This window comes from Amia ocellicauda, chromosome 16, assembly GCF_036373705.1.
Source record: "Amia ocellicauda isolate fAmiCal2 chromosome 16, fAmiCal2.hap1, whole genome shotgun sequence".
NCBI lineage: Eukaryota > Metazoa > Chordata > Actinopteri > Amiiformes > Amiidae > Amia > Amia ocellicauda.
In genome coordinates this window covers 4,463,965-4,488,831 of record NC_089865.1, presented here as the reverse complement: position 1 = coordinate 4,488,831, position 24,867 = coordinate 4,463,965, and the positions used below count along the sequence as shown (strand labels likewise).

The following is a 24,867-nucleotide window of genomic DNA, read 5'->3' as shown; positions in this document are numbered from 1 at the left end:
AGCAAATGCACAGTGTAGCTGTCTGTAGTCCTACAACTATTGCTTAACACATTTCTGAGTGGAGGACTGTATACATTCAATATTAAAACAAAACAGATTACACTATGTAACACAATTTGTGTTCCTGGGTAGTAAGTTATTTCCTAATTGCTTATGTCTCAAAAGTATAGAAAAAGGCTATTATTCCCCACAAACTTTGCTTTTGTGACCAGGAGAGTGATATTTTGAAATGTACAAAATGTACAAAATGTACACGGTATACCACCTTTACATCGGACTGAACTGCATAACACAGCCTGCAATGCAACTAACGAGTAAAAGCCACACACCTCCTTCAGCAGAGGTAGCGTAATGTTTTATTGTAAATCAAATCAACCCTCTTCTGGCTAATCTGTAATACATGGAGTGTATTTGTCAGTACACACTGTCGGCCCTGGTGTGAATTGAGTTTCTGCTCCTTGGGTAGATTTCTTTCAAGGGGAACTCTAATTGGTCAATTGAGCAGCAGGGGAATGCTAGGGATTTGGATTACTAACGATCAATTAGCCACCTAGGGAAGACATCCAGTCTTGAACAGGGAAGAAAGACCTGTTGTTTCTGTTCTAGTTTGAACTCTGGACCGGATTATTTTGTTAACAAAATATAGATTCTGTGCATCCACTGGAGTTTAAGACAGTAAGTAGCTTGTATTTGATTTTTGGACCCTTTGCTACTTCATTCATTTGTTTTAAATCAAGAATCACAGTATTTGAATTATTATTATTTGGGGGGTGTCCCATGTAGGAAGGTGTCTCCGGAGAGGTGAGGTAGGGGACCCACTAAAGGAGAAGTTCCACCAGAAATATTACGGCAGCTATTACTTGGCACAAGGCAATAAACAGTTCATGGCTTTATGAAGCAGGCAGCTGCCTTTTATGGGGGCACAAATGCATGCTAAAAATTCATGATGCTTCACAGTAACTGTAAGCCACCCGTGTTTATGCATGCTAGGGTTTAAATTGTCCCTCAGCACAGTTAAAAGCATACTCTGTCTGTTTATCATTTGATACATATACTTAAACCTGAGAAAGCCCTTGTGCAGGACGCCATTTTTCCAATGAGGCACATATTGAGCTTGTGGGGGGAAAATTCCCCTTCCCTGGCATTGCCATTGTTCTATTCTTAGTTATTATTGCGACCACAATGCCAAAGACATTAATCGCACAACGAATGTAAATGCACTTGATCTGCATGGAATGAAGGAGAATTGTATGAAAAATATTTTCGGCACTGCCAACATCGCTTAGCATCACGAGCCGTACTGGATCCAGAGTTTAGACTTGCCATGGCATATGTTGGTGACTAGAAAATAACTGGCATACTGAGCTGTATTAAAAAACTTTATTTCAAAACTCGGCATGTAAGAGTCTTGTTTGTTTTTTTCCCTCACTGGGCAGACTCAGATCAAAGCATGCCTTCATCAGCTAGGGGTTAGAAAGGCTGAAAGGAGAAGCCACTGGATTGAAAAACAGAAACAGAAAGAGCTGTGCAACATAAACAGACGCACACACACATGCATGCACACACGAACACAGACACTTGCAACTGAACAACTCAAGTGTTGTATCATTTTACCCAACTAAATTATCCTCCAGGAGGCATTTTTGTTGGTGATGAATTCTGCCGTTGTCAACATGATTTGCACTGAGACAGATTAAAATAAGACCCTGCAGCTCCTCAAATGAATGCATGATTATTTTACACCTGCCTGCATGGGCTGTGCGTATTGTCTCACGTCCTGTTAAGCGGTGATGATGAATGTGTACATCTTGTTTGTTAACTGACTTTGCGTCCCGCTCCACAGGCTAGTGCAGAAATTGAAAAGACAAGATTTCCCAGCCATGCTGCCTTTAATCTAGCTCATATAAATAAATAACGTCTGACATTGCTCGATGCAGAGTCAATGCATTTACTTCGAAAGCCTTATCAGGAGACCACAACGACAACGTGGGCCTACTGTATATTTAATACACAAAATTAAATTGTCAAGGTCATGTTTCCCAATATATTACTGCACCCAAGCCTATAAATATGTTATTGGTGTCAGAACTATGGAAATACCACCATCTATTAATACAGTAGGTAAAACAGTTTGCTATAATGAAGGCAGATTGATTGTTTCATTAAAACAAAGCATGTTTTCAATAATACAGCATTCAATAAGTCAATTGTGTAGCGGTGCCACGATAAAGCAGCCCCCCATGATCAACACTCACAGAGAGTTACATCACATGAACTTAGACACGTCACCTAACAGCCAACTATAACTTGGAAACGTTGGAACACTGTTTTCTGGAACAAGAACATTATGAATTTTGGACATGTGTCATATCTTTCATATGTTTACAGTATATTGTGCCTACAAAACCCTTAGATTTGTTGTCTATTTAATCCAAATATCGTCAAATATAGCACTAGCAAGCCTGTTGAGCCATCAAAGTCGTTTTGATCACTATAGCCACAGAGAAAATGCTTCATACAGAGGGGAAACCACTACTTGTGCTTTATTGTGACCACTCAGTTTACCGGACGTGTGTAAAGGGTTAAACTACTGTATAGTATGGAGGTCAAGATTGACTGAAAAACATGGAGGGGGGAAGCTTCTGAAGATGGTTGTTTGTAGATGGATCTCCTCGGCACATTTCTATCTGTAAGAATTATTTTTGAGTTTGAAACTAAACTTTGTTAGTAAACATAAAATGAAAACTGAACGCACATGAACCTGTGTGGACATGAGCTGCACAGCTGTATATATATATATATATATATATATATATATATAGAAGTCCATCTATGTACTAGATGACACAAAGTCTGCATACAAACGCACTCTTGGGGTTCATGTCCTGACTTGGTCTTGCATGATTTTGGTGATGTTAACAAGAAAAGCATGACCATGATTCACACCTCTTCTCCTTATCCCCTCTGTGAATGAGCATCAGTGGAAGATGACTGCTCAGTGCTGGAGCACCAGGAGAGACCCAGGCCGGCAGCCAATGCTCAGACATCAATCTGCCTCCGGTCTTCTGAGATTTCTATCAGGCTAATTTCTCGAAGTGTTTCAAATATTTCACAGTTATGTGTTTAAATTTATGGACGAACAAGGAGTAATTAAAAGAGGACACTCTGCTACACGTTTCCGCACAATCTCTCTCGATATTACACAGGCAAGAACGATGAAAGTCTTTCCAACCTGCGAACGCTCCTGCATTTATTATGTGCTTACTGTAGGCTATTAATTTACTGTGTGCACTACTGTTTTACAAAGCAGAGGAATTTATTTCAATTAGAGTCTCCTGATGGGCAATTATGGGGTATAAATATAACTAATTAATTTGGCTAGTCAAGAATGACTTTCAAAAATGCTGAAATACTCCCTTCCTTGCACTGTGCAACTGAATGCATGAACACAATTAGGCAAATACAAATAGTTCAATAATGGTGGAGCATTAAAAAATACAAACCCAGGAACATGCATTACAGGACTCCTGCAGGAGGGCATGTGTGCAGTGCTACAATAAACATGTTATTAACACGGCCATGTTGGGTTTTTGTAGTTTTGCTTTAAATAAAAGGACTTCCACACTCAAAACAACATACACACCTTTTTATCTTGTAGAAAAATTGACTACTTACTTATATCTTCCTGTATAATGTGTCTATTAATGATTGAGCATAATGTTTAAACTCCATCTCTTGTCAAGATCAAAATCCAAATGCTCAGTTTCTGTCAGAACTGTAGTGATACTGTAAGCAGGAAGTATTAGTTATTATAGTATCGGCATAAATTACAGTGTCAATGAATACTGGCTCCATCCACAAACAGGGTCAGTTTCTGGTAACATGTTTGCCATGCCATGTTTCATTGAAGTGTGGCGCACTTTCAGCACAGGGGTGTAAAGAAGTCACACTGTATCTGTTAGACTGAAATGTGCCGGCAGGTCAGTGTACAGCAAGAGAAAGTTTCCCACAGCGAAAGCATCAGGACAATATTCACAGTCAGTACTGTACTTCACATCTTCACATATCTGACATGCATGCATTCATGGCGTCACGAAAATGAGAGGAATGAAGGGGCTGTATATTATCATCGCAGTGTCAGTGGAAAGCCAACGAAAAAATATGCAAACAAACAAAGAAACAAACACGCCGGGGCAGCACCCTGTTTTTCCAGCTCCAAGCCTAGGCGCATTTCACCTGAAAACGCAGGAAAGTGTCCGGACAGACCCAGCTGCGCAGTGTTTGCACCTCGGATGCGTGCAGGCTGTCACTGTACAAATCAGTCCCACAGACACTGTATCCGCTGAGGGTTATTTGTTACCAACTAAGTGTTTCTGCTGCGTCCTGTCGCCTCACTCACCTGCTCTCTCACATCCACGCAGCGGCTCTCAAACTGTTTCACCTGGCCGTGGTCACTGCAGCTGTGCCACATTTCCCGGGGCTTCCCTCTCCAAGACTAACCAGCATTACATGTGCACCGTGCAATTGTGACACAGTACCATAACACATCACTGTAGGTGTGTGTGTGTGTGTGTGCGTGTGCGCAGGCAGGCTGTGTGTATTATGAATTGCTCGCAGCCCCTCGCTGCTCAGCCCTGGTCACATGGTCGGGCTTGTTTTAAGTCTCTGTCTCTGCTATTTCCAGCGGAGTGGACTTGCAACTCAGAGCTGTGAGGACCTCAAGACAAGAGGCGGTGGGGAAGGACTTACTGGTCCCGTGGATGCCTTTGCCAGCTCTCCCTCCTGCATTTGTGCGCCAGATCTGATGTTTTTTCCAGCGGCGACCCCCGGGAGAGGATGCGGCTGCTCGTTTGCACAACTTTGTTGGGTTTTGTCCTCAGTGCAGGTAGGGTCGCACACGCAGCTCAATTACGCCTGATTCATTGGGAGAGGACTGGCAGTTAGGCTTCAGTGTCAGGGGATCAAGCGCCTCACGAATTGAAATGCAACATGCTAACCCACCTCTCATAAATGGTGCATTTTGTGGTCTTCATATTATTTTTATTTTAGGGTTGCATTTCTAATAACCTGTCTGCACTGAGTTCAGAGATATAGGCATAGTTTCCCATCTGGGTTTCATACTTTGGCAGGTGTTTTAAACGCTCTTGACTTAGTCTGGACCCTGTCTGTTTTATTTTCTTTTTTCCAATTAGGTTTAACACAACATGCATGTGTGATATTGCACACTAGCTTAACGCACTTTGATGCGCTGGGTGGGTGTAGGGGCTGTAAGAGTGGGTGCAGAAGTCAGGTAAGCGAGCCGCAAAAGCGAATGAATGAGCGGATTTACTTAATGCGCTTTTATTACCTTTATCTTAGGAGAGCTATGATTGGCAATTAACAAAGCCCCGTAAAGTTCCTGATTTAGGATGTATTTATTATTGTATATTGCATGTACTTGAATTTCCCTTTATACTTAGATATGATGTAGACTGGACAGAAGAGACCCGGGGGATTAAATCACAGTACAGGATGAAATGAAATCTCTGAACACCCATATAAGCGGGTTTAACGCGGTTCAATTGAAGAACAGGGACTTCCATCCGCAGCGCTATCTTACAACCCACATTATCAATGAGTTACAGCATCTAACCTTTAAATACATCTTTAAATCCCCGGGTTTCCTTCATAACCACAGATAGGCTTGTCTGCATGGAGAGAGTGCGTCTGCGGTCTATTATATATTCTATTCATATGCTATTATAGACAGACAGACACTAGGTATAGAGAGAGATGTAGCTGTCTGTCTGTCTTTCTTGTCTATCAGTAATAAAAACAAGGATATGTATATTATTTCATAGACAATATTGTTACTTCATAATATGCAGCTACAGATTAGTATTTGTTTAGACAAATAAGTGAATCTTTAGACATTATCCATGGAATAAACTGATTCATGAAGGAGGCTTAATTGTCATTGTGTATTAATTATCGTTATAAAGGTTCCTTTAGTCATTCGTATTTTTAATGACTATTATTATTTTTTTATTACTACTACTACTATTATTGTAATGTTTTTTTAATGTGTATATAATTTCTCGACGTATATATATTTGTAACCTTTTCGGACCAAATCAGAAGTTTAACCCCCCCAGCTCCAAAATGTCACTCAATGCAAACCCATTATCAAGTACTATGTTAGTTACTAGAGACCAAATTGGACCAAAGTTATGATTTAAATGTTTGTCTTCAACCTCATTTGAAAAAGTTAGTTTATAGTTTTCATGTGGTGTGATGTTATGATGCAAATTATATTGATATCCATGAAACAGTTTGCCACTAAACGTTGCTGATTCAAATATTTCCATAATGCATTTGCACTGCATTGCTTTTTTTTGCTTGTGTATACACCTATGAACAATTTTAAAAATGCATCTTTCATGATCACATGTTTTACAAGTGTGTGCAAAATAAATGGTGGCGACAGGGGCGTGTTTGTGATGTGTCTGGGGGAAAGAAACAAACTCAAGTGGCTCAAAACAAGCTTGAGATGTGTGCACAGTGTGAGGAAAAGGTGGCAGAAAAGCATTGTTTTCAAAAGTACCGCTGGGGACTTTGACTTCTATTTCAGGAAAGTCAACTGCCAAGATTCAAAAAGGCCCTTCTACTCACATACTAGCATATCATCGCTGGCTATAATGAGCCGTACAGGCCAGCTGAAGCACAGCCAGCCTCGCTGAAACCAGGGGCTCATGAGAAGTGACAGAGCTCTTTAAGTTTTCAAATTGAACAATAAGATGCTGGTTAAACAAAGCCTCCAATCTCCAAGGAACTGGATTTTCTGCTGCTTACAGTTTACATGGGGCTGAACTCCTTTTTTTCTTGTTTGTGGCCTGGATACCCGCATCAGAAAGAGGGCTCTTGTCAGTGGCAAAGAAGAGAGGAGACATCTGACCCCATTACAGTGAATCAGCTGTAGCCTGTAAATCTGGGTTTGGCTGCAAGAATCGTCAGACGGCGCCTCCATTATGAGAGTGGTGGGAAGAAAACAAACGCCTCAGCCCAGGCATTAGACCGATGTGTTGTCAACTGCAAGGGTGTACAACATCGTCCACCACAGGGATTTTCTATTAACCATCAGCAAGTGACCGAATGATATAGCCCTTGCTCAGACATGTCTCGGTGCCGTGGTGTGGGATGCCATTCGGTGTCACTGTGGGGCCATGGCTGATGGTCCCAGGAGGAGCTATAACTGCTGCCTGATACAGAGATCTTCCACATTGCCTGAGAAACAAGAATACTGTTTATTTTGTTTAGGTATTTTACAATTACAGATAAAAACATACACATTTTAAATTAATTTCTTATTCAATTCATTCACTAAACAAGAAACAAGAAGGGAGAAAAAGACTCGGACCACGACGACTTCTTCATGGCCTGGGTTATCCGTGGATATGAACTTTGTGTGGCACTTGTAGGCGACCGTTTCAATGTCTGTACAACTTCTCAGGGAGCCCATTTTCTCAGGAAGTCAGATTTTGTGCCAATAGCAGGCAGCAGCCCCACAGACCGAGATTTCTGAATTCATCAGCACAAAGTGAAAGCACACTGCTAGATATAGTTAAGGGCGGCACCTAACATATTGATCGCAAGTATTTTCTGTCACGGCTAGGTGTTTTCCCAGAATACACTGCTTCTTAAACTGCAGCTGAAATCTTTCACATTTCTGGAAGTTTGATTTAAACCTCAGATGTGCCTTCTGGTATTATACAAGAGACCTACTTGTCAGTCCTGCATTTAAGATGGTGGGTGGACCAAAAAGGGTTTGGTCCTAACTCTGTGTCAGTACAGCCATTTGATGCCCTGTTGAAAGAGCATAACATGAGTATATCAGATGTAGATTAATTGCCATACAGCTGAAGCTGGATAAAATGAATGAATGTTTTGAATTATGACTTGATAGGACATTTAAACACTCACACATGATGGACTACCAATATTTTATTAATTGAAAATGCAATATCTGTCAGTGAGAACTAATGGCAGGAAATAATAAGTGCATTGCCAAATATTTTGTCTGTATTTGTGTATCTCAGTTTGGAGAAACCAGTTACTTGCAAATGGAACAACATAATATCATTTCATGTTTGTTGTAAATGATTACTTAATTTCAACCTAAAATGTAATTAATTTAGTCTGTCTTCACTTCTATTTTAAATATGGGAGTTAACAATATGTTCCTTTCCATCTATCCATCAATCCAACTCACCTTAATGGACCTAAAATGAATTTGATATTTGTCATCTTTATTATGTACGATTATATATTGTGAAACTATTCCTCTCAAGTAAAACATACATCACATATCGTGCACTACTGCAATTGTGGTTGGAAATTATTTTACGATTAATTGAAAATTATATTATTATAATTATATTATTTATATACCATGGTTCTGTCTGGTAAATCTGGAATGGTTTTCATTTGTCTTCATCCCTGCAGGGGTTGCTTTGCAAATCCAGTGCTACCAGTGCGAAGAGTTTCAGCCCAACGACTGCTCTGCGCCCGAGTTCATCGTGAACTGTACAGTCAACGTGCAGGACATGTGTCAAAAAGAAGTGATGGTGACCAACGCGGGTAAGCAGATGTGCTTTCAAACGGTTGCCTTTTCCAGCCAGGAACATCACTTCTTTGGGGTGACCGTGTAGTGTCCTGCCTGATCCGATCTCTTTGAAAACGCCCACATACAGGAAATGCTCATGCTGGTGTTGGGTGGCAATGATGAGTACCTGTTTTGTGCACTTTATTATGGAAATGTGATTAAATGGATGAAAGGCATTTCACTTGAAGCTGCAGAACCAGAAACATTAGACCTCCCTCCATTCCCCCACATTCAGAATCACCTTTCCTTTTTAAAGATAAAAGGACAGATTGTAAGTGGCAGAGCTTTTTCTTTTTTTTTTCTTTTTTTTAGGGCTCTGAATTGCTTTTAAAAATAGTGTTATCTCAAGAACCTCTTTGCTGATCAGCTCTTTTCATTAAATCCTCACCGCGCTGCTTTTCCAAAGACATACTTTTTTAGAGGATGAATATTACTTCTCAGCTGCTGCCAGGTTAATATCGGTCCAAATCATAAAGTGTGCCTGAGTGCAGAAGTACAATAGCGCACTTCATATTACCTTACATGATTGCTTGACATTTCCTTTGTTACCGTGTCAGGTTTTTATGTTCTAACTGGTAATTTTTTTGTTTTGTTGTCTTTCATCTGGCTATACGCTGTTCCAGAGATTGTATCTCTCTCCTGTATTGTTTGTTTCAGATGGGAAAATGAAATAACATAGCAGTAATAGAATAAACTTCTAGTCCTGATGCTCTTTGTGTCGTAATTTAAAATAGCAGTCTTGTAAAATCTAGTGAAAATTATCTTTTGAAATGTTCTTGTGTGAATTTGTTCTTTCTAAGTAAACAGAGGCAGGCATTCTCTGTTCTCGCAGTTTGTGTGCCGAAGCAGTACAATAGTCAATAGTGTGCATGTTGTTTACCTTTGTGAGAGTACAAAAATTGCACTACAGAAGCCATTTTAATAAAATATATATCACCTTCACCATTAGTCCATATCAATCCACTGCTGGATGAAGGCCTGCCAAGATGTTTCCACTTGCTTTGATTTTTTATATATATATATATATATATATATATATATATATATATATATATATAAAGTAAGACTCTGTGTACATTAACAACAGCAGTATAGACTGATGATAAGAGGTGGATGAAATATCCTTCTATAATTGGTAACTCCTCTTACCAATTGTATACAAACAAACACAATGGCCTATCAGGTTTGTGGTCATCAAACGAAGAAGTTTCCAAAATGGCAATATACATTCGCAAGTTGTGTAGAGTATTCTAACAAGTTGTTATATCATTAGAACATGCCAGCCCTGCATTTGCTGCCCCTGACACAAGACTAGACAGTCTTGACGGTCAACTGCAGTGTCATTTCCCACCACAGTCATCCGCAGATAGTCCAGAAGTTGGACAGGACACCCCAGGCCTTCGTCCGGGCTTTCACTTGATTGATTGTCACTAATAGGCAGCTCACACGGTAATGAGTTCGCAAAATATTCCCATCCATTCGAGATGAATCTCTGTGAGGCTGAGTCACTGTTAATCAATGTTGGCCTGATAATCTTCTAAATGGGCTGAGGTTATTTATAAACAACAACTATGATCTGTAAAGAAATGGATGGATAAGAAAATGACATCACTGCAAGAATGATGTTGCTGTTGCTGATGATATATATCATGTTATATCACCATAGTCATAGTTGAAAACATGCTGAGCTGTAGGGCTATAGAGATCTGTCTCCCTAGATCTCCCAGGACGGTCTGGCTTGTGGATGTTTTGCCCGTGTTAGGGGAGGTTGACCCTCCATGAAAGGAAGCTCTTTGCTCTACATCAGGGCTTTCAAAGCGGTCCTGGAGTACCACCTGCCCTGCTGGTTTTTGTTCCAACCTAGGCCTTAATTGCTTAATTGAATGGTATATTGTTTTGTTAGGTCAATTAAGGATTCAATTAAGCAATTAAGCAATCAGTTGGAACTAAAACCAGCAGGGCAGGGGGTCCTCCAGGACCGGTTTGAAAACCACCGTTCTCCATGAAGAGCAGGTTGCCATATGAATGTAGGCATGCACTTCTTTGTTTTGTTTTCTATGGCTGCAAACCACAACGTCTCAGGCTTTTCTCCCCATGCATCATCATCGCTTCACACACAACTAACCACAGATGAAAACCCCAGCAAGTTCTGCATCCCGGGCAGCTCCTTCCCAGCTTGCGTTCCTCCAGGCAGTGTGTGCTCAAGGGCCGTGATGTGTCCAACATCACTCAGGGCGAGTCAAGGATCGTTTTCTAGGAATCCATGATTCAACAGAAGTGTCCCCTAGAGAGGCTCAAGACAAACAGCCGCTTTCAGGACACCCCCTCCAGCACACACACACGAGCAGACATCTAGAAAGGCTTGCACTGGGTTTATATATGAGGAGCTGGGTTTCACAGACCCAGATTAGCACTAGTCTGGACCATAACGTTCGGTAGAGTAGTCCAACTCTGAGTTCTCTGAAATCGTGGAATTTAAAACCCTCTTCAAGGCGAGAAACAAATCTGATGTGTGATACAGTATTTTGCGGGACCCTGTTATTTGCTCTTTAACCTCCTTGAAAAATAAGGAAATCTACACCACAGAGAGAAGATGTTTTCAAAGAGAAACGAATGAAACATTAATGTGATCCTGGCTCGTATTTTTTCTACCGATCTAAAGGAAAGCAGTGGGTAGAGAGGAATAAAACAGGATATAAATATACAGTATGTGAATGTAAAGGCAGGTCTTCTGTAGGTACAAAGAGAGAAAGTCACGCAAGGTCTCCTTTTATGATAAATCCCTGCTGAAATACAGGATTTACAGCTGTTTTGTAACATTTTATCATGTTTCTTTTCTTTAATACAGCGGGAGACAGATTCTTGTAGGACCAGTGTAGCTCAGGGTGCAGATATGAAGGTTAAACCCCCAGCCAAGGAAAGAAAGTCGCATCACGAAACAAAAAGAAAAATCCTGATTGCCTAATGCTTCCGAAAAGTTAGTCGGATATTAATAAAAAGCACTTTGGTTTCGACCTGAATGGTTGTTTTAAATTATGTTTTAAATTATGAACTCTATCTGTCGAGGGATTAGCTTTTCATTTTAGTACATACATAATCTCTGCGCAGGAAAAAAATATAGATAAGGCCAGAAGAATACAAACAGATGGAACGCACTGTTGCGCAACTACACATGGCTGAAGCACGTGTCGATTAATATGGCGCAATCTGAAGTCACCTTATCACTGTACATCACTTTTAATTAAAGGCACAGAAAAGTATTACCTTTTTCCCTTTGGACTCCTAGGGAAAATGTTGTATTCATGTCTACACCGACTGTTCAAAAATTAAATACTTCCAACTCCTATACATAATATACAATATTATATACATTTACATATACTTTGGAGGCTGTTGCGTTAAATTGAGAACAGTAGCTCACATGGCTCCAGTTATGCAAGCGTTTCCTTTTTAATGATGTGAAAGTGTGAGTAGTTACCTGTACATCTCCAGTGCTTATAATGATCAAACCACGTGGATAATTAAAGATGGCTAATTTACTAAGCAGGAGTCCAGTGGTAGATAATTTAATTTCCAGGTCCGATCACCCCATATCAAAAGGCACAATAAAGCTTCAAAACCGTGGCCGAGATGGAAAAAGAATAAAGGGCGGAGAAGAAAAAAACCTAAAATGAAAGAAATTGGCTGTGAAACAAGAATGGCCAAAAGAACATTGGCGTTTTTGAAAAATCAGGCCTGAACAAAACTGAAATCCAGCAGCCCTCGGAGTTTACGAGACGAAAACCAGGTCAAATATCGTAATGATATTGTGCATTCCCTGCAGTAACACATAGACACAGTCATCTGAAAGTTGTGGTTCTTTAGATGGAGCAAAACAGGAGATAGTAAAGTAGTAAAGATAGTAGTCTGTTTATCAACTATATGAGACGTCTTCTAGAAGGCAGCTTGTGGGTGAAGGGTTTAATTGTCAACGTGATAATGACTATAAATACACGGCTAAATCAAAAAGGATTAAACTGATGGGAAGCTACTCACTTGACCTTAACCCCTTATTGTTGTACTATGATCTCACCATTAATATGTTCTGGAAGAAAGATGATCGGGGCGGAATTGTAGAATACCCGAAAATCATTACACAGGTTTCCTACCGTTGAGATAATTCACCAGAAATTGTGTGTCAAGATTCAGCATTGGACCTTAATGCAAAAATAACACGAACAGTCTGATTAATATGTGTGAGACGTCTTTAGCAAAATAATGGACTTGTTTCTACTCTATTATTATTTGGATGGAGTTTTGTGTTACTTTGAGTCTAACCTTCACTGACTCCCCTAAGTGTCACATTGTTTGTTCGTCCTTTTCTATCCTCCCTTTGCTTTGTTTGTTGTTTGCATTTTTATGTTTCATGGTTCATTTAGCTAAGCACTAGGATATGTTCAAAATAAATTGTTCGGCAAACAAAGTGAGTTTTAATATGCTGTATTAATCCTAAACATTTCTTTATGAGATCGATTATCTATGAGGAATCTAATAAGAACAATATTGTGCCATATTGATTCGTTTTATGGAACTATAAAAGAAAATAAAGGAGATTACTTTTACGCCACCTCGGCAAGCAATTGAAATGTGGAGTAAAGTGTGTTGTGTGTTAGGGTGGGTCACGGAGGGGTTGTTGGCCGATGAGGAACAGTTGTTGGCGGAGGGGTTCAGGTGCAATTTTTTAAATATTTAACTACGAAGAGTGCTTTCCGGTGTACTGTGGGAATGAAAAATGTAAAATGTTAAGAGGTTTCTTCTTAACCGTTGAGGGGAAATGTCTGAGATCCGTCCAGGAGGTCACAATGACAGAGATCATTAAGAGAAGGAACTGAATAAATTATAAACCTGTTCCGAAACTTAGAAGCTCAAAATGTACCTTTTTTCACTGTGGCTTACGTTTCAGGACGACGTTTTTAGAACTTCACAGTCATTTGAAAGAGACACTCCAGTTTGTCACGCATGGGTTCCTGCCACACAGCGCATTTGTTTTTGCTGAGTGGACACATATATACAGGACATATCTCTACTCTGATTGGTTACCTTTTCTACAGATTTAAGCGACTGCAGTTTTAATGAGGGTCACTCCTTTCTGTAGGCAACGTCTGTATCGATTGATTTAAAAAGCAATAGCCTCTTTTTAAACGTGTCATCTGTTTCCCTTGGTTCTATATATACCATCGGTTTCTATTTCTGTTGACATAAAGCAATTTTTGTGTATACTGTGTGGGACTTGATTTATGACAGAAAATAAGTGTTTCCATGTTATTTGTTGATATGATTTTCTTTATAATTATTGAAGAATTTGCTTAAAATGCAGAAACCACTTAACAATCAACATTTATTCCAAGCTTTCTTGGGAATACTTAGGGCTCCACCAAATCAAAACTTGACCTGCCCGCCAATTGCAAAGTACAAATCAAGGTTTTATTTATCATTAGAAGCCACTTTATACTGTTTATGAATCAAAACATAAAAAGGTTACCACTTTGTCACTTATGGGGGGTTCAATTTTGATTTAGGCTAGCCCTTCGTCTCACCAGAGACCCATCTTTGGGCTGGATGCAAACTACAAACCTGTACATCATAGTGGTTACATTTATGATTAGAAGAAAGTGGCATCTTACTGAAAATGAATCCGCAACCAAGTACAGTTCTGTAGTTTTTGATTAGCAGGTGGGTCAAAGTTGTGATTTAATCCCAGCATTTGTTTCCAGATTGAAATTGAGTTGTAAAATGTCCCCACACTATGCAATGTGAATTGCACGAGCAGAACAGTTATGTTTGCTTTAGCTGGGACATGAATTCGACGTGATTCGAAGACTCACGCCAACCTCCAGTATCATTTCAACTAATTGCTTTTTGCACATATAATGTATTGCATTCAAATTCTGATTGTTCATTCCTTGCAAGGATAGTTGTCTTAATTGTTAGCGAGGAACACATAATTAAAAGCTTTGTAAAAAAAAAAAAAAGAGAAAACGTACTGTGGAATAATCAAGTGACAGATTGAATAATGCTTCGGAGATGAATCAGTACCTAATCTCACAAATTGACTTTGTTCTCCTTCGCATTGTTTGTACACATTTTTCCATACTAATAAACGTGATTATGCAAATGAAGGCGGTTTGCACAAATTCCTCCCTGTGTTTTTGTAATTACAGATTTTTCTCTACACCAGCCCCTGCAAAGTAGCATCATGTAATCGCTTTTCGAGTCAGACAGTTTCTGGAGGCAGTGAAATACAGCAGCTACAATAGTGCTGTTTCATGTGCCTTTGAACCTGATTTAAAAGTAAAATGCTGCTTGTGGAGATGAAGTTGGTGGTTGCGAGCCGCAACCTGTTCGTTAAGTGCACTCATCCGTCCCAATTGTCCTTAATTTGTGCGGTTGTTTTTACAATATGTCTGGTGATTTTCATGGCGTTTCCTCTCCTTGCGCCCTTAACATCACGAAACGGCCATATTGACTGATGGAGTGCCAGCTGAAGAGAGAGGCCACAACGGAAAAAACTTTGAGAAAATCATAAACAGGCTTCATAATTCGATACAGCTTTCAGAACTTTATTTTCTCATTAAATACCTGCTAATGTATCCATTTAGACAGCATCTAATTTTATCCCCTTTAAATGAACTGTATTAATTATCTTTATTTTCCTCGTATATCACGAAGCCTTTCAAAATAATGAATTTGCGAATTACACCGGTATTATGGGTGAAAATGGAATCGCATATAATAAGCGTTGATGACGGATGAAGTTGTATTATGGTGTTACGATGAGAAATTGTGTTATGGCTAAATCTTTAAGAGGTATTTTGCGTATGCATTTTTAAAGACTGATTCGTCCCTGTGGTAACATCAAGAAGGCAGCAAAGTGAAAAGAGATTTAAATCCTGATGAACATGTAATGGCCAACGTGCTGCCAAGCCGGCATAGAAACCCGATTTTCCTGGTGTAAATAAATGTGATACGCTGAAAGGAGTCCCATATTGTAAGTTAAGTTATGAATAAATGCTGTGTGTTGGTTTAATGGAGGTGAAGAGAAGAATGAGAATATTTTTGACTTGTTTTTGTTGTATTAGTGTTGATTCAAACGACACTGTTAAATACATCGAATAACAAGAGCAGTAGATAAAATAATATAGACTTACAGCAGAAAACAGGAGACACTTCTTCACACAGAGAGGCGTCACAATCTGAACAAACTCCCCAGCGATGTGGCTGAAGAGACAATTTGGGAACATTCAAAAACAGACTGGATAGGATCCTTGATCACTTAGTTATTAATGGACACCAAACGAGCACGATGGGGTGAATGGCCTCCTCTCATTTGTAAACTTTCTTATGTTCTGATAGGTATGGATAGATAGTGTGTAGCTCTTTAAAGTTACACAATGCACAGTTAAGATGTTAACTCACAATTAACATCAGGTTGTTTATTAAATGTTCATGCAGAGCAATCACACCTGTAATGTTAAATACAGATGTAGATTATTACCTGATTTCTTAGCAGACACCCTTATTCAGGGCGACTTTTGTTACAACATATCAAATTATTTTTACATGTGTACCCATTTACTGGAGCAATCTAGGTAAAGTACCTTGCTCAAGGGTACAACAGCAGTGTCCCCACCTGCAGATTGAACCCGCAACCCACCACTCCAGAGTCCAGATCCCCAACCACTACTCCACACTGCTGATACATTATGTTTGTCTTGATATTTAATTTCCCTTGAGTTTATATATATATATATATATATATATATATATATATATATATATATATATATATATATATATATATATATATATATATATATATATATATATATATATATATATATATATCTAATATATATATATATATATATATATCTAATATATATATATATATATCTAATATATATATATATATATATATATATATCTATATCTATATCTATATCTGTACATCTCTCTCTGTCTCTCTCTCTCATATATACATACAAAGAGATATACTGATTGGTATAAAGATGACTTTGAGGAAGGTGAGTTGCTCAGAATTAAAGCCTAATTGTCATGACTATCAACAAATAAAATACGAATTATGAAAGAATTGGCGTACACATAATATTTCAATTGAGATGAGGTTTGCTGCACACTCCCAGTGATATCTCTGGGGCAAATCATATCGTTTAAATGGTATGCTGGCGAAATACTGAAATTAAAACCTATTTTTTGTGCTTATTATTGAATGAATGTGAATTGGGTCGTGTTTCCCAGTTCAATAACGATGAGACACTCAAGAACGGCTGGGCTCAGCTGAACATTTCAAAGCCTGTTGGAGTGTGGTATGAAGCCATATAAGGGGAGTGAAAATCAGACACTATATTGTGTGGGAAACCTTGTTGAACGACACTTTTTCCATGCTGTTCCTACACATGGTCTCTACAGTATATATTAATTGCGAATGTGAAGAGGGAACTGGGGACACAGTGAACACCTCTCATACATGATGAAATATATCTAGGTGGCAAAGAAGCATGAATCAATATCTTTAATGGCATATTATGCGATGCACGTATGTTTAGTGTTTGTGTGTAAATGTATATTGATGTATAGATATACTGCTATTAATAAAGTTCATCAAATGCCAAGCAACATATTTTAAATCTTAAATACCTTTGTTAAAATTCTAATTTAATACGAATTAAACACAATTTAATATGATGTATTATTCTTTGGTTTCTTTACACTTTAAAGGTATATATTTAATGTATTGTGTATAGACTGTCCTTATTCTGCTAGCTATTACACAGAAAGAAAATACATACACTATATCTAAGTCTATATCTAATGTATTATATATAGAAACTATGATTGATAACCTTAAAAAAGATTTTGATTTTTCTCAGTTCTTCATATTACTGTATTATTATCCAGTATGAATTATATACTCCTTAGAACAGCATGGGCAGCATTACTTTATTTGAAGTAATTGACAATTGTGAATATGGTGTGAATTTTATTCCACCTGCCCCCGTGCAGAATTGCTCAGTGGATTGCAAGCTCACTGAGTAATACAAATAAAACTTAATTAAAATGATGCTTCAGTGGAGATTGTAATTATTTAATTTCCTGTTGATTGACAGTGTTATTTGACTCAAATGATGTTGTGTAAAAATACAGCAGGTATTAATTATTATTATTATTTATTTTAAGCCAACACATCCATTCACACTACCTGGGTCCTGAAGTGTCTGTGCAGTAGTGTTGATTGGCATGTTTTGTTGAATGCTGGGAAGTCAGTGGCTCTTTGGTTAAAGGGAGAGAAAGTGAGTGGTGCTTTCTCTGCAGTGATGCAGATTTGGGGTACTTTAAGTGAGTGATACTCTGCGAGATGACGGCATGCTCTTCCCTGTCAGAGCTGATGGCAGCTGTCCTCTCCAAGTGAAGAGTAAAGACTGTATGATTTGCTTATTCGAGCTGCAGTATTGTTTTGCTCCTCGAGTCTCTCGGTTACGTTGACATCTCTGCAGCCTCCAAATTGTTCGAGCTTGTGTTTGGGTTAGTTAGGGGGCTGCCGGAGATCGCACAGCTGTTCTGCAAAATCATGCAGTTGGCAGAACTAGTGTAGGGTGTTGTCTGTCATAAAAAAGTTAAATAAAGCTGTCAATGTGGAATATAATTCTTCTTAAAGTTTTCCACTGGAGGAAAGGGAGGGATTAAAATCTATATTAACGTTTTGAATTAGCAGAAGTTTAATCCATGAAGAATACGAAGAGATATGGTTTACTGAGCTTAGTGCTGCCTAAGAACACCTTGTTTAATGTATAAAGCTCAATTATAGATTGTCTTAAATCTTTTAAGAATAATATTTTATATGGAAACCAATATCTATTTTTTCTTGGCCATCACAAACTTCCCGGTGAAAAGAACCAGAACTGTGAGGCACTGAAACACTATCTTAAGTGTATTTAGTGTTCTAAATGTTCTTAAACATTTTTCAATCTTCCCCCCAAAAGCTTTGAAAACATCTGTCAGTTGGGAAGCAAAATACTACAAAATATTGAAACCCGAGTTTGAAGGCTATGAGAAGAACTATAAAGGAGCATTGTTACTGTTGTCAAACATGACTGCAGTGAAAGAGGAACTCGGATTGCTTGGTAAGACTGGTCGGCTCCTACGTTTCTGAGAGAGAGAAGAGGCAGGTATTGTGTAGCTCTATACACTGTCACAAAGCTCGACACTTCAAGATCTCATTGTCAGAGTTGGAAAGAAAAAATAAATAGAGTAAGCAGAGGCTTTGAGATTGAGGTTCGGATTGAAAGGTTACATTTCACTGAATTAATGTATAATTGTTTTATTGGATAAAGAATTTAGAAGGAAAAATGAATCTGACTACCCAGATGACTTTGGTTTTGTCACTTCACTTCTAGCCTTATTTCCCCAAAGAGGCGTCTTGCCGCACTGTTCATGTATTCATTTATTATGAAAAGGGCATTTTGCTCACAGTGGAACTGTCACATTTTCCTACAACCTAGCGAGAAGAAACACATTCCGTGGTTAAAGAAAAATGCATCTCATTAGGTTATTTTGGGCAATAAAAGTTGTATAATAAAGCGTTGTGTTTAGATTTATTGGTAAACTTGCCTTTTTCCACTTTTGATTAATTGGATTGGGATTTGGGTAAAACTGATTATATTTAATCTGAGTAAATTCTATTTTTTTTTTTTTGTCAAGAGCTCACGCTGAGCTCTGCTGAATATCTTGCTGGGTTTGAAATAAGTCCCATTTCAAAATGAAAACCAATTAATACATCAGATGAGAGCAGACACAGGGCTGCGCATTAATGGAATTCTAATTGTGTTTATTCATCGACTTTTTAAAAATGAAACCGCTTTCACTGGTGTATGATAGCAATTGTTTTTAGGTGTTAATAAAAATGCCTTATTGCTTTTTGTTGTTTTATACTGTGATACTTTTTCAAGTTAATAATGATGCTTTAATTTCATATTGAGGAAACAGAGTTTAGGTAGAAAGTTGAAACTAAGAAATATTGATAATTGTGTTACCCATTTGTGTTGCTGCAGTATGATACTTAACAAGGTGTTGGTTGGAATGGTCAGCCCATGTCCTTCCAGGTTGAGGTGACGCTATACTCAATTACCCCTCCTAGACACATTTTCTTTTCAGTATTTCGATTTAAAATATAATAATCCACAAAAATGCTGATCAATATCATCTGTGTACCGATTGCCTTCCACACTTACAAAGACTTTTACAGTTCCTCGCTAAATAAAACCATTGAGAGGGGAAAGAAAACAAAGGATAGCCTTATATTTCCGAATATATAGAACTGATAAAAACACACTTTGTCATGCTATTGCTTCAGCTTGTTTTTTTAGTGTCAGTTTATAATGTCACTCAGTGTTGTTTTATGCGTGTGCGGTCCTGTGCGGCACATCTGAATAAAACTGAAATGCCGCGGTAGCCAAGGCCCCACTTTCTCACTGTGTCAAGTATAATTGATTTGACATGTGTATTCTATAATTAATTTCACTTTCCCTCAGTGCCTGGCTATGGTAATCATATAAAACGGGATCATTATGCAACTAGTACAATGTTCCGGCACATGACTTTTTGCATTGTAATTGGTCTTTTTACATACAAATAGGCAAATCTGTAACAAGTGCAGGCCGGGGGTAATTGACTTTTTCCATGATGGGTAACTGATAGTGGTATTAAAGGCGGTATTGTCAGAATCCACAATGAAGGCCTCGGAGACGTGTCCCCTTTTCAGTGTCCTTGCCAGGAGAGGCAGCGGGCGATCGCTAGGAAGTCCAGAAATTGGCCTTCGCCAATTCCTGGTTGGGGGAAATTGTGCTGGGTGAGATTCACAGAGTAACCAGGCCAGGGCAGATGCATATTTTAGTTTGTTTGTTTGTTTGTTTGTTTTCAATCAGAGTCTGCCCTGCAAAGGATGCTATACTAAATAAAAATTGATTATTTGGCTGATTCACGTCACAGTGACTGTCAAATTCTTCGAGAAGCTCCAGAATATCTACTGGTTGTGTTCCCTTGGTGGCGAAAGGAAAAACGGCATTGTCAGAGGACGTGCATCCGCCTGCCATCTCCTTGAAGGTCTTATTAGGGACCTGGAGTGTCTGATAATGGACATTTAATCCTCAAAATGGATTTACTCAAAGACAAATCCTTGTGCAGCACTTGTGGTAACAATACAGCTGTCGGTGTACAGTTTTCGAGCATCTTGCACTGACACTGATACCCTCTCTTTGTGTCGTTTCAGGTACACAGTATCGGAAGTCCTGTGCCTCTTCCGCGGCCTGCCTTATTGCCTCGTCAGGCTATCAGCAGTTCTGCACGGGGAAACTGAACTCCGTCTGCATCAGCTGCTGCAACACCCCGCTGTGCAACGGGCCCAAGCAGAAAAAGAGGCCCAACTCATCGGTGGCACCCGCCAGCCAGCTGCACGGCTCCCTCTTGTTGTTGTCTCTTCTACTAGCCAACCTGCTGACATAGGAGCGAGCGACTGCAGCGATGCTGTGCAGGAATCTGACAACAGTGCGGCCTCAACCCCGGTGTGACTTACCCTGTGTGTAACGAGCCTTCAACGAGCATCAACAACTTCAGCGTGATCCTCACAGAGATTATATTATCAGTGTTATAGTGGTATCGTACAAGGACACCCGAACTTACTGTCCCCCAAATAGACCCTTATTAAGGAGGTGAAGAACACAAAATAAGGCGAAACACAAACGCACTCCTCGTCCTGAATAATATTCAATTATCTTGTGGGAGGAAACTGGAACTAATTCAGTGGCTCTGTCAGTGTGGGAGGACTGACAATCGAGCATCACATTTGACAAATGGAGTGTGTGAGCAAAGGCCCTTCAGAGTTGAGTGCAAATACAAATGTAACAGGCCAGCCGACACGTGTGAAAACTCCCTACTTATATAACCACACACATACCTACATATACCAATACATACATTATTTAGTGAATGGCGAGTGTTGAATTCATCAATTAAACCTGCAGTCGGCCAGTCTTAGGTACACAAATACAGTCATAACAAAACAGTGCAGCAGAACAGTTGCAGAATATACATTTTAATATTGCCGTGTAGTGTAGACTGTATACAATACTCGCTCAAAGATAAAATTTTATTTGAAACAAACAAACAAATGATAAAAAAAACAATACTGCTTGTACGTGTTTAAAGCTCCCAGCGGTTACTCCGAATGCTTTTAGTGGATCCAGTTTTATGGAAAGTCCAAATCCACTGTAAAAATGTGGTCGACATATTGTGGAGAGCCTCGCGCTTCTGATTTATAAATAGAATAAACAGAATGATCTGTCGTCCATCTGAATTTTATACTAACATTCAGATTTATTTATTTGTTATTTTATTTAGAGTTTACCCAGAAGTCTGTTTCAACTCTATGCCAGTCATTCCAGGATGCATGTCGTCGTACGATTAAACTTTAAGGCTAGGCGTCTGTTCAGACCTTGGTCCATCATGTTCGTGGATTAGAACATACTGATATGGAGTATAAAATAATGGGCGGGACAGAAAAGGGTCAATAAGCCACTTTAAATAGTTTAAAAGTTGTTTTTCAAAGTTTCTGCTCCACTCTATACTTTGTGATGATGGATATGTATCACCATTACTTAAAGAAATAATAAATTGAATATATATAAATATATAGAGAGAGGTTATTGCACTACAAAATAAGATTTGAGAACAAGCACTTTTTTTTGGCCTTCTGATGTTCATGTATATTATATAAACGGAGGTACCGCGGTCATAGTTTTATCATTGTGGTCTCTGGCGAAGGATTTCTCTTGCACTAAAACTTTAACAGTTGTAAAGACTTGCACTTTTGTTTAATTTTAAGCCTTTTTAAGACAGCTTTCATCTCACAACTTAATGTTGGCTTCTACACAGGCGAGGATTTCGGACGGTCTGAGAGGTAACCTCCAAATATACTCCTTTAGATGTTTTTCTTATTTTCTTTGACAACGTACATCTGTGGCTAAGATGTTACCCTTTCAACGTCAATACTAATTGGCAGCTTGATCCTGTTTTCCATTTATAGACCTCCTTCTGCCTGGGTTTGCTCAACTAGTATATGTATGTAAAGCGGACAGATGTATATGAAGATGAACAACTGAAACCGGTTTCCTTTTCTTGTGTTTCGATCATTTTCTTCCTTGTTCCTCTGAGGATTTTAACTAAGATCTCAGACTTCGCTCTCAAGAACGCTATTCTTTTGTCTCACAAGGTCCACCGCGCTTTGATCGCCGTTGGTGAGGTCCGTGGAGTCGGTGGGCGGACTCGGGCTGTCTGAGGCTGGGGTGGGGGCGGGTCTCTGGAAGGTGGTGAATTTGTGGGATTTGGCCTTGTTGTAGGAGGACAGCCCTCGCCTGATGGAGGCCAGCATGAGCGGGCGTGTGGAGCGGGCCGAGGCCACGTCCGACCGGCGCAGGACCCGCCTGTTGACGTGCTCGATGGTCAGGCGGCAGCGCATCACCTGCAGGAAGACCTCCCTGAATTGTCTGGAGGACAGGTTGTACAGCAGGGGGTTGAGCACCGAGCTGAGGTAGAAGAAGGTGTCTGCGATGGGGAGGAGGGTCATGTAGCCCCAGAAGTATTTCTCCGTCCACTTCGTTTTGGGCTTGACCGCCGTCATGATGCGTCGCACTTGGGTTGGCATCCAGCACACGGCCAGAGCCCCGACAATGAGACCTGGTTGAGAGAGAGAGAGATTTGTTACGGTGTGTGAGGGATGACTAGTTCCTTCAGTCTGGAATACAGATTCAGCTTGTTACGAATAAATGCGCTCGTGGCAAAACAGTGTGATGTCAGTTTTCACTGCTTTGTTTTCCTTCAGTTTTTTTTAATGGAGTCTTATTTTCAGGTTTTGCTGCTATTCATGCTGGTTGTTCAAGTATTTATAACACTGGTTTACAAACTTAAAATGTGTGTGTTTTATTATACTTTAAAAACATGAATACAGGCGATAGACTGGACCCAGTCTGTTGTCATGACTGTAAAATAATGACTTGTTTTGTTTTTGTTGAGATTTTTTTGCTAGTTTGTTTGCTTTTTAATTGAAGTGAAATATAATGCTCCGCACAGGCACAGACCACTTGACGTCATGTGACTTTTTTTCCCCAATGGGAGTGAGGGCAAGAAAAATACCAATTATTAAATACATGTATACATACAATACTTATATTGTAGAGGCCGCAAAAGTAAGTTTCTATAGCTAATTCAGGTTCTCCGATGGGGGGGTGGCTGAATTTTTCACAAATGGACCTAAATTCCCGACTGGAGATCAAATATATTTCTGACTGGATCACATATTTTAGGAGTCAGAGAAAATTGCAACAATATGTATCCATTATTCAGTTCTCTTGGGGTTCATTATATTTTATTGCCGCTTTATTTGATCCGAAACATGTCGCAGCATCAGGGTCCATCTCCTTAGACAAGACCGCCGTGACGGCGAAAGATTTTATGAAGCATTTTATGTTTTATGATGGCTGACTTGATTTGTCTTCTGTGAAGAGTGAATGTATACAACAAACGCGATAAATAAGTGTATTGATGGCGACACCAACTAACGGTCATTTCTGCAAATGTACGACACCTTTCATTTCTTTACAATGGTTTAATAAAAAAGTTAAAACGTGTCATGAGCAGTATCTATGTTCTTTCCGTTTCCAATGGTATATTTATTATTTTGAGACCTTTTTATATAAAATGCTTCTGTGGAAGAAAGCGAAATTCCCAAGATGACTTACCACATCCACCTCCAATAAAGAGAGATCGGTTTTATCTCGGATCAAATCCATACAGTGCTCTCATGTCAAATAAGACAAAGAGGATAATGTGTATAAAATATAAAGGGAGATTATTCCTTGAGAGACAGGGCTAAGCTGACCTCCACGACCTGAAAAAGTGCTCTAAATGCATAAGTGCCTATAGAAACAGTCATCCCATAAAGACTAAATCTGGATTGTGTGAAACAGAACTATCTTACTTTAGCTTTTGACACTGACGCAATTTTATTTTTTTCGTCCTACACTTTTCTTAGCAAACCACTTAAGTATGCATAGACTCTTTAAATATTTATATGTATTGACATTTAGTCGCCCTGGGTTCGAAATATCAATATAACT

General features: G+C 39.1%; 2 protein-coding genes across 2 annotated transcripts in view; one reads left to right on the top strand and one right to left on the bottom strand.

Moving 5' to 3' along the window:
- The first annotated feature begins 4,691 nt into the window (after positions 1 to 4,691).
- Positions 4,692 to 24,378, top strand: LOC136711493 (ly6/PLAUR domain-containing protein 1). The gene is made up of 3 exons (XM_066687794.1): positions 4,692 to 4,885; positions 8,482 to 8,616; positions 20,967 to 24,378. The coding sequence occupies exons 1-3, from the start codon at positions 4,837 to 4,839 to the stop codon at positions 21,197 to 21,199; spliced, it is 417 nt and encodes a 138-aa protein (XP_066543891.1). The 5' UTR covers positions 4,692 to 4,836; the 3' UTR covers positions 21,200 to 24,378.
- gpr39 (G protein-coupled receptor 39) overlaps positions 21,773 to 24,867 on the bottom strand; it is a 48,480-nt gene continuing 45,385 nt past the window's right edge. The window contains exon 2 of the mRNA XM_066687792.1: positions 21,773 to 23,428. Within this exon, the coding sequence (XP_066543889.1) occupies positions 22,923 to 23,428 (506 nt within the window). The 3' untranslated portion in view covers positions 21,773 to 22,922. The remainder of the gene's footprint in view (positions 23,429 to 24,867) is intronic.